Below are 11,255 nucleotides of genomic sequence, written 5' to 3'. Positions count from 1 at the left end.
GTACCTCTTATCTCCCTGAATGCCTTGCTGCTGGAGTGAGTAGCTGGGCCATGGGTGAGTCATGACCTTTTCCGCAGTTACCCCTGTCTCTGTCTACAGGTCCTTACGGATAAGCTTCCCATCCCAACCCTTTCCCATCCTCAGTCATAACCTGGTCCTAACTGAAACAGGATTCAGTCATCTCAGCTCTGCCCCTGGCCTGGTGGGATGCAGGCCATCATCTTCCCAGCCTGGGGACTGCTGTCCCATCCTAGTTGCCAGACCCTGTCACATTCCCACATCCCTCTGTGCCAACTGGATCAAGGACTAATTGTCTTTGTTTTCAGCCCCACATGCTCTTCCTAGGCTCCTTTGTTTCCCTGATGGCTTTATTTCTGGTTTGTGTTATGAGGGAATACACTGGATGGAGAAGGTCCTTGCAGATGTGGAGTGAGGCCACCTTACCCCTGCCTCCCCATGTGTCTCCCATGGACAGGCAATCAGGGCCCAGGTCAGCATCCTCACATCAGAGTGGGGCCAAGCTTCCTGGAAACCTGCTCTCACAGTGCCCTCTCGTGGCTGACAGTCACCTGGAGAAATGCTAAATGGCCTGGGAACTGAGGACCTCTGAACTGGCCAGAGAAGGATGAGGGGCATTGAAGGCTAACCCTGGGCCGCACCAGCACTGGGTTGAGGGAGTTACGTTTCTCTTGTATTCAGCTTTATAGAGTGTGAGGTAATCTCACAGCTGAGCAGTTCATTTCTGCAATTATGTTTTAAAACCTCTTAACTGTACTGACCCTTGAGTGTCACTACTGCCTCCCTGTTCCCCTGAGGAATGACCTGACCAGATCACCTGACTGGAAAAATCCAAGACACTCCTGCAATAAAGCAGAATTTCTTCACTGCCTTGGATTATGGAAAGATTTTTTTAGCCAACACAGAAAGTAAGTAAAATAGAGAAAAAATTGAGAAAGTGGGCCTCATCTGAACTAAAACTTTTATCTTAAAAAATTAATAGATAAGTCACAATTAGAACGAAATACTCACAAAAAACTTATCTCCTGGATATTTGATAATTCTTCCAAAAATAATAAAATTCTAATTTAAAATATGGACAAAAGACTTGAGCAAACACTTCACGAAGTAATATCTTCAAATAACCAATAAGTACAGAAAAAAAAGTGCATTTAAAAACATCAAATTGGCACATCTCATATATTACTGGTGAGAAAGTAAAATGAGGTTAACACGTTTGAAAATTATTTGGTCACTTCTCATCAATTTAAATCTATACTCTTCTGTAAAACCTAGCAATTCCATTCTTAGGATTTTATCCAAAAATGTGAAAATTAATCTCTAAAAAAAAGATTAGTATCACAATATTAATAGCAGTTTCACTTTAAAAAGACAAAAACTGAAACAATCTAAATTAACATTAAAAAGCAAATGAAAAGACAATTGGGGCGTATCTACATGATTTAATATTAACAGGCAATAAAAAATAAACTATTGATATGCTTTAAACAGAAGAATGTCTGAATCATCTTCCTGAGAAAAATAAGCTGGACATAAAGGAATATGTAATATATAATTTCATTCATATGGAACCTAATGTATGATGAAAGAAATCAAACTAGAAATTGCTTTAGGGCTTAGCGGTGGAGTGACATGGCAGAGATTAGCTGGAAGAGGCACAAAGAAACATTTTGGGGCTTTAGAATATTCTAAATCATATAAAGGGTGGGTTACAGGAGCACATGCATTTACCAAAAATATTTAATGCAACATTTAAGATTTGTGAATTTTGTTTTGTGTAAATTATTCACCAATAAAAATAGCACAAAGCTACTATGATCATGTATGTGTATGTGTATGTGTGTGTGTGTGTGTGTGTGTGTACTTAAATATTAGTTTATCTGATAAATGCCCAGGACTGTGGTTGTCAGGTAATATGGTAAGTACGTGTTTAGCTTTTTGTTTACTTACTTGCTTTAAGGAATTGCCATCTATTTTCCATAGTGGCCCTATGTACCATTTCATGGTCCCACAAGGTATTAGGAATACAGTTTCTCTACATCTTGCTAGCATTTGCTTTTGTCATTGCCTTTTAATTTTAGCTGTTCTAATAGACATGTAGTGATTTCAGATGATGATCTTATTTCCCCAATGTCAAGTGTTGTTCAGCCTCATTTCATGTGCTTTCTTGCCTCTGCCATGAAATGTCTCTTCATCTATTTTCCATTTCTCATTGGATTACTTTTTACTATTGAATTTTAAGATTCCTTTATATATTCTAGATTGGAGTCCATTATCAGATATATGCTTTGCACATATATATATTTTAATATCTGTACCTTGTTCTTTCATCCTTTAGCAGAATCGTTTGCAGAGCAAAATTTTCATTTTGATGAAATCCAATTTATCATTATTTTCCTTTCATAGAACATTTTTTAGTGCCATGTCTTGAAAGTCTTCACCAAGCTCTAGATCTGGAAGATTATCTCCTGTATTTTCTCATAATAATCGCAAACTAAAAACTAACCAAAATATCCCTCAGTGGATGAGTAGTTAAACAAACTGATACAATCACGCCAAGATTGAGCAATAAAAAAAAGCATTATTGGTACATGAACAGATTTGATGACTCTAAAGGACATTGGGCTAAGTGAAAAAGGATTCTCAAAAGGTTGCATACTGTATGATCCTGTTTATGAATAATTCTTCTAAGGAAAAATTATAAAATAGATCCGTGATTACCAGACTTTAGAGCTGGTGAGAGGGAGGGTGGCATGAGCACAAAGCATTGCCCCAGGGAGATCTTTGTGGTGATGGAATCATTCTGTAGCTTGATGGTAATGCAAATCTACACGTGACGAAATGTCATAGAATAGCACACATCACGTCTATGTCAAGTTTCCTGATTTTGATGTTTGTAGAATGTAAAATGTAAACATTAAGGGAAGCTGGAAAAAGGATAACAGAACCTCTTCGCAATTTCCTATGAATCCATAATTATTTGAAAAAAATTAAATGTTCAGAGTCGGCACGGGAGCGGCCGGCGTGCCCGTTCGCGTATGTTGGGCGCTGCCGCGAGGCGGGGACACGAAAGGACAGCGGCTGTACGGGTTTTAGGGCGGCGGCTGCCACAGCAGCAGCAGCAGCGCCCCGGGCGGAGAGGGCCGAAGCGACCGAACGAGCTGGGGATGGGGAGCACTGGGTGCCGCACCTCTTTCGGGTGCGTGTGCGACTTCGGGGTCGCACAGTGACGGCCACGGCGCCCCTGGCCCGGCATTGCCGAGGCTGCTTCGCCAGAGAGCTCGCGGCCGGCGGCAGGCCGGGCCATGAGGAGGAGCGTCGGGGGCCGGGCCAGGCCTCGCTGACCTCGGCTCCGCGCGGCGGCCTCCCCCATTTCCGCTCCGGCCTTACGGCATGAGTGTCCGCCCGGGCCCGGGGCCGCGGCTGCCCCAGTCCCGCAGCCCGCGGGCGCGCTCGGTGTTCGCAGGCCCGCGGTGCTGATCCCGGTTCGCCGCGCCGCCTGCCCGCCCGCTGTATGCCCCGGGGGCGCGGCCATGGAGGTGGTGGGCGACTTCGAGTACAGCAAGAGGGACCTCGTGGGACAGGGGGCCTTCGCCGTGGTCTTCCGGGGGCGGCACCGCCAGGAACTTCAGCACGAAAATATTGTAGCACTCTTATGATGTTCAGGAATTGCCCAACTCTGTCTTCCTGGTGATGGAGTATTGCAATGGTGGAGACCTGGCAGATTATTTGCAAGCTAAAGGAACTCTCAGTGAAGATACTATTAGGGTGTTTCTACAACAGATTGCAGCTGCCATGCGAATCCTGCACAGCAAAGGAATAATCCACAGAGATCTCAAACCGCAGAACATTTTGTTGTCTTATGCCAATCGCAGAAAGTCAAGTGTCTGTGGTATTCGCATCAAAATAGCGGATTTTGGTTTTGCTCGTTATCTACACAGTAATATGATGGCTGCAACATTGTGTGGATCTCCGATGTACATGGCTCCTGAAGTTATTATGTCTCAACATTATGATGCTAAGGCTGACTTGTGGAGCATAGGAACAGTGATATATCAATGCCTAGTTGGAAAACCACCTTTTTAGGCCAATAGTCCTCAAGACCTAAGGATGTTTTATGAAAAAAACAGGAGCTTAATGGCTAGTATTCCTAGAGAAACTTCACCTTATTTGGCTAATCTCCTTTTGGGTTTGCTTCAGAGAAACCAAAAAGACAGAATGGACTTTGAAGCATTTTTTAGCCATCCTTTTCTAGAGCAAGTTCCAGTAAAAAAATCTTGCCCAGTCCCAGTGCCTGTGTATGCTGGCTCTATCCCTGGAAACTCCTGTGGCAGTTCTCCATCTTGTCGCTTTGCTTCTCCACCATCCCTTCCAGATATGCAGCATATTCAGGAAGAGAACTTATCCTCCCCACCATTGGGTCCTCCCAACTATCTACAAGTGTCCAAAGATTCTGCCAGTACTAGTAGCAAGAACTCTTCTTGTGACATGGATGACTTTGTTTTGGTACCACACAACATCTCGTCAGACCACTCATGATATGCCAATGGGAACTCCTGGCAGACGTGCTTCAAATGAGTTCTTGGTGTGTGGAGGGCAGTGTCAACCAACTGTGTCACCTCACAGTGAAACAGCCCCAATTCCAGTTCCTACTCAAATAAGGAATTATCAGCGCATTGAACAGAATCTTACATCTACTGCCAGCTCTGGCACAAATCCACATGGTTCTCCAAGATCTGCAGTGGTACGAAGGTCTAACACCAGCCCCATGGGCTTTCTCCGGCTGGGATCTGGCTCTCCTGCACCAGCAGACACAGTTCAGACAGTTGGACGAAGACTCTCTATTGGGTCTTCTAGGCCTTATTCACCTTCCCCTTTGGGTTCTCCAGTGCCACAGGCTCAGTCACCACAGTCTCTCTTATTGGGTGCTAGACTACAGAGCGCAGCTACCCTTACTGACATCTATCAGAACAAACAGAAGCTAAGAAAATAGCACTCTGACCCTGTGTGCCCATCTCATGCTGGGGCTGGATACAGCTACTCACCTCAGCCCAGTCGGCCTAGCAGCCTTGGAACCTCTCCCACCAAGCACATAGGATCCTCTCCACGGAGTTCCGATTGGTTCTTTAAAACTCCTTTACCAACAATCATTGGTTCTCCTACTAAGACCACAGCTCCTTTCAAAATCCCTAAAACACAAGCGTCTTCCAACCCGTTAGCTTTGGTTACTCGTCATGGGCCTGCTGAAAGGCAGTCCAAAGATGGGAATGACCCACAGGAATGTTCCCATTGCCTTTTGGTACAAGGAAGGGAGAGGCATCGATTTGAACAACAGAACAAAGCAGTGTTTGGCAGATCTGTCAGTACTGGGAAGTTATCAGATCAACAAGTAAAGGCATCTTTAGGTGGACACCAGGGCAGCACTGATAGTTTAAATACAGAACGACCGATGGATTATAGCTCCTGCAGGAGCCTGTGGTGTTGTACTGGCACCACCAGCAGGAACCACTGCAAGTTCCAGGGCTGTCCTCTTCACTGTGGGGTCTCCTCCACACAGCGCCACAGCCCCCACTTGTACTCATATGGTTCTTCGAACAAGAACCACCTCAGTGGGGTCCAGCAGCTCAGGAGGCTCTCTGTGCTCTGCTAGTGGCCGAGTGTGTGTGGGCTCCCCACCTGGCCCGGGCTTGGGCTCTTCCCCGCCAGGAGCAGAGGCAGCTCCCAGCCTGAGATACGTGCCTTATGGTGCTTCACCCCCCAGCCTAGAGGGGCTCATCACTTTTGAAGCCCCCAAACTGCCAGAGGAGACACTGATGGAGCGAGAACACACTGACAGCTTACGCCATCTGAATGTGATGCTGATGTTCACGGAGTGTGTGCTGGACCTGACAGCTGTGAGGGGGGGGAACCCTGAGCTGTGCACATCTGCTGTGTCCTTGTACCAGATTCAGGAGAGTGTGGTTGTGGACCAGATCAGCCAGCTGAGCAAAGACTGGGGGCCGGTAGAACAGCTGGTGTTATATATGAAAGCAGCACAGCTGCTTGCAGCTTCCCTGCATCTCGCCAAAGCTCAGATCAAGTCCGGGAAGCTGAGTCCATCCACGGCTGTGAAACAAGTTGTCAAAAGTCTGAATGAGCGATACAAATTCTGCATCACCATGTGCAAAAAACTTACAGAAAAGCTGACTCGCTTCTTCTCTGACAAACAGAGGTTTATTGATGAAATCAACAGTGTAACTGCAGAGAAACTCATCTATAATTGTGCTGTGGAAATGGTTCAGTCTGCAGCCCTGGATGAGATGTTTCAGCAAACTGAGGATATTGTTTATCGCTACCATAAGGCAGCCCTTCTCTTGGAAGGCCTAACTAAGATTCTACAGGACCCTGCAGACATTGAGAATGTACATAAATATAAGTCTAGTATTGAAAGAAGATTGTCGGCACTCTGCTGTAGCACTGCGACTGTGTGAGCAGCAGGCTTGTCCATGGACCATTGTGGGAGCATGAGGTGATAAGTTTGGGATTACAGCTTGGTTCTGTCACCCATCCCCAGGAAACTAGTTTAACTGGTGACTACCAAAGAACAAGCAGCAATTTCAAAAAGGAGAAACAATCCAAAACTACGTTTGTAGAAAATCTGCCTTACTGGAGAAGACACTCCCTTTTCCCCTTTTCTTTGTAGAAGGAGAAGAAAGAGTGTTCCACTTTGCTCCCTGTTTGAACTTGGTAAATAAACGTACCTTAGAACTAGAATTATCATTTATTCTTATGAATAATTAAAACATGAAATAAGGCAAGTGGCACTTCACTCAGTTCACAGAACAATGTATGAAATGCCATATGTTTGCTGAGGTGTATACAAGCAAAAGAATCTACATCTCCTCAGGCAGTTTGATGTTTGGGGTGAGTTTGTCTGAACCTGAGCGTGCATCTTTCAACAGCTCAGGAAGAAATAGTTTAAGAAGAAGCAAAAGATGGCTCTAGGAAGAAATTTTGAAATCTTCAATTTGATCTAGTATGGACACGTTAATTCTTCCAAAATCTTTCATGTTGCACTAATTTATTAAAACAACTGTGTATTATTGGATTTTGCAATTTAAAACTGAGATACAATGGACTTGTTTAAAGTATTTTACTTCATTATATACATATACCCTTTCCAGAATTCACATGTAATCTCTATTGAACTTTTAAATGGTCAAAACTTGTGTTCATGTGAACCTTTGCATTTTTTTTAGTTGTTTATTTACACCTCAGATCTTCTTAGTAATATTTTGAGTTGCTGGTATTTACTTTGCATTTTTCCTTGTGCATGCAAAATGTGCATTGATGCCTGCCACTTAGGTTTATTAAAGGATAGGTTTATTTGGACAGTATTAGAAAAACTATCATGAATCAAGAGCTACTCTTGAGAATTTTCATAGGGCCAAAACAAAGTTGGTGATCAAAGGCTTGTTAGTGATGTGGAGTTTCTACATGAAGTTAGTGAAAAATTAGGTTTGTTTTCTCTTAGGAAAATGGGCAGCTCTCTCCAGCCTAATGTGTATTTTTAATGTTAATCCTGACAGTTCACCAAATAGCTCATAATGAAAAAGCAGGCAGTTAACATCCCTTTAGGAATGGTTCCTACATTGTATATTATTTGGTTTCCTTTACTTACCTGCTTGAATACTTGAATAAACTGTTCACCAGTTTTAATCCTATTATTTTAAGCCTTTTACATAAAATACTCTGAACTGACAGTTGTGCAGAAGCTCTTTGGCATTATTCTAATTTTAATGTACTGATAAAAACAAATAAACATGGTTTTCTTTTACTTTGACAAAGTAATGTAATTTCTACCTAATTTATCTGTATGAAATTCCAGCAGTTAATTTGAACATTTATTTATATAATGTTTGTATTTTTAGGTCTTTAATACAGTGTTTCTACCTCTCATTTGTAAACTGCATGCATTATTCTTGAAACTAGTTAAAACTTACTGAATCATTGTGTAATAGCCTTTTTATTATTGCCTATACAAATGTATATTAAGGTAAAATAAAACTGACAATGTTTCTAGGTTACAGTTGGGTCCATATTAAGTGACATGTCAAGGCAGATACTTCCTTATTCTGGGGACTTGGTCATTAAGGTCCTTTGTCACATCCCAGGATTTAAGATTCTTGGTGACTGTCATTCAGGCTTCCATAAACTGATGATCCCTTCTCCTCCTTGCTTATTGGTACTGTCTTTTGTATAATTTTTTAGAGTTAACAGTGCAATTTCGTCCATGTTCTCTCCTCTATTATCTCAAATGATCCTCTACGTGGGTGGGTAGGTTTATTCTGCCCCCTTTCTAACTTTTTTTAAACACAGGATGAAACAGGTTCAAAGAGGGTAAGTGATTGGTCTAAAGTCAGAAATGAGGAAAGTGGTCAAGCCATGCTTTGTAACTTCAAGTTCTTTCTTCATCTTGTGTAGTCAAGGTCTTGTTATTGTTGGTGTGTGTGAAACAGTGAAGTCTCAACAACAGAGCAAACTGTAAATTTATGAGTAACGATTCTGATTATACTTCCATTATCAAGGCTGATCGTTTTAAGAGATTTTTGCCTTGATTATAGCAATAATAAACAAGTGCTTTATGTTTCCATGAAAAAAACAAACAAAAAAAATTAAATGTTCATAAAAATGAAAAAAGTTAAAAGCAAAATAAGTAATGCAAATGTTTGATAAAACTCAAAAAGTACAAAATGGCAAATGGTAAAATTATATATCTATACCACTCCAGAATTCTATCCAAAATCTCTCCAAAAACTTTCACAATTTATATTTCTTGTATATACTTCCAAAACTTCTGTTAAGAAAGTGTGGATATATGTGTTTTTCCCCACTTTTCCAGCTTTGATCTTATACTAGTTTAAAATAACCTAGAAAATAAGTCAATACTTCTTTTCATAGCAGCGAAAATTTTCTTGTGAATATGCCACACTTTACTGACTTCTCTGTTCACTTTGGCTGTTTTTGCTCATTTGCTATTGTAAATCACATTTCATTAAATATCATTCAACTTCATACAGTACAGTCATAGGAGAGACTCCTAAAATACAGTTTGTAGTTAAAATGGCATGTGAATTGTAGCTAAGAAAAATTTTGCCTAATTGCAACCCAAATAACATTCCAAATAACAATAAAGTACCAATTTTCTAACCTTTTTGCTAACAAGAGTAAACTTAGAAAATTTGATCATCACGAATCTGGTGAGTAAAATAAAATGATTCAATGTTTTAGTTTATCTTCCTATGATGACAAGTGAAATTTTAAACATTTTCATTTATTTAAAAGTCTTTTGCATTTGTTTTCCTATGAATTGTGGATTCTGATCCCTCCACTTGGCAGAGTTCAGTGAACCTGCCATGTCCAAGTCAACTCGCTCTCACACCACAGGAATGGAATACAACAACTGCTTATCCACTCATCAGTTCACATTGGGTTGCTTCTACCTTAACTATGATGAATAATGCTGCTACCAAATATGCCTGTGGCATATTATGTGTGGACAAATGTTTTTGATTATCCTGGGTATGGACCCAGAAATGGGTCTGCTGAGACACGTGGTATTTCTACACTTAACTTTTGAAATGCCAGACTGTTTTCCACAGTGACTACACCATTTTACATTCACACCTGCAATGCATAAGCTTTCCACCTTTTCCATATCCTCACAAACACTTGTTATTCTCTGTCTTTTTTATTAAAACCACACTACTGTCTGTGTGGTGATATCTTCTTGGGGTTTCATTTGCATTTTCCTAATGACTAATGATGGTGAGAACCTTTTCATATATATACATATAAATATACATGTATATATATTTTTTTGTCATGTGTGTATCTTCTTCTGAGAAATCTTTATTCAAATCCTTTGTCCATGTTTTAATCAGGTTATTCGTCTTTTTTTTTTTTTTTTTTTTTTTTGCAGTACTGGGGATTTGAACCCAGGGCCTTGTGCTTGTGAGGCAAGCACTCAACCAACTGAGCTACATCCTCAGCCCAGGTTATTGGTCTTTTATTGTTGAATAAGAAGAGTGTTTTTAAAAATATATTCTGCATACAAGTCCCTTATCTAATTCCCTTGCATGTATCTGATGAGCAAATGTCCTCTTCTCCTCCTGTAAGTTGTCTGTTGACATTCTCAGATTGTTTTTAATAATGTCCAGATTTTTTTTTTCTTTTGTCACTCATACTTTGATGTTATAGCCAAGAATTCTCTGCCATTTCAGGGTTATAATATTTACCCCTACATTTTCTTCTAAATTATAAAGTTTTAATCTTTACATGTAGAATTTTCATCCAATTAATGTTTCTATATTTAACTTTATTTTTTTTTGTATGTGCCTATCTTCTTGTCTCAACACCATTCACTGAAGGTATTTTTTAAGTCCCATTAAATTATCACCTTGATAACTTTGTCAAAAATTAATTAATCATAAATGTGAGGATTTAGTTTTGGATTTTTTAGTTCTACCTTGTTCCAATACCACACTGCCTAAATTCTCCAACATTGTCCTTCTCTTTCAAGATTTATTGACTTTTCTGGGTTTCTTGTATTTCCATATGAATTTCTGAGGGAAAATAATGCATGTTATCTTAGGGACCACATTGCATCTATAGACCAATTTGGAAAGCCTTGCCATCTTAATATTAAGTCTTCCAAATCCTTGAATATGGGATATCTTTCCTTTGATTTATTTTCTGTCAGTGGTATTTCATAGTTTTCAGTTGTATATGTTTTGCATTTCTTTTGTTAAATTTATTAAGTATTTTATTCTTTCTGTTGCTGTCGTGAATTGAATGATTTCTTAATTTGATATTCATATTGTTTATTGCTAGTTTATAGAATTACTAATGATTCTTTTATTGATCTTGGGCCTGCACAATTGCTTAACTCATTTATTAATTCTAAAGGATATTTTATGAATTCCTTGGATCATATCATCTGTGGATACAGTATTACTACTTCCTATCCAATCTGGATGTCATTTGTTTTTATTTATTAACTTATTTTTTTATTTATATAATTGTCCTAGTTCAAACCTTCAACACAATGCCAAGGAGAACTGGTAATAGAGTGGACCTCCTTTCCTTCTTCCTGCTTTTATTAAAAAAAAAAAAAAAACTTTCACTCATGTATATAATGTCAGTTATAGTTTCCTACAGATGCCCTTTATCAACATTTTACAAGTTCCTCTGGTTCC

At 40.1% G+C, this 11,255-nt stretch overlaps 1 protein-coding gene across 1 annotated transcript; it reads left to right on the top strand.

The window, feature by feature from the left end:
* The first annotated feature begins 77 nt into the window (after nucleotides 1–77).
* Nucleotides 78–9,840, top strand: LOC124985429 (serine/threonine-protein kinase ULK2-like). Its single transcript, XM_047554120.1, is given in 5 exon segments — nucleotides 78–926; nucleotides 2,425–3,671; nucleotides 3,673–4,553; nucleotides 4,555–5,473; nucleotides 5,475–9,840. Coding segments are annotated over 4 exon segments (2,934 nt in total). The 5' UTR covers nucleotides 78–926; nucleotides 2,425–3,551; the 3' UTR covers nucleotides 6,489–9,840.
* The last annotated feature ends 1,415 nt before the right edge of the window (nucleotides 9,841–11,255 follow it).

This window comes from Sciurus carolinensis, chromosome 5 (assembly GCF_902686445.1).
Source record: "Sciurus carolinensis chromosome 5, mSciCar1.2, whole genome shotgun sequence".
NCBI lineage: Eukaryota > Metazoa > Chordata > Mammalia > Rodentia > Sciuridae > Sciurus > Sciurus carolinensis.
This window is presented reverse-complemented; position numbering and strand designations above follow the sequence as displayed.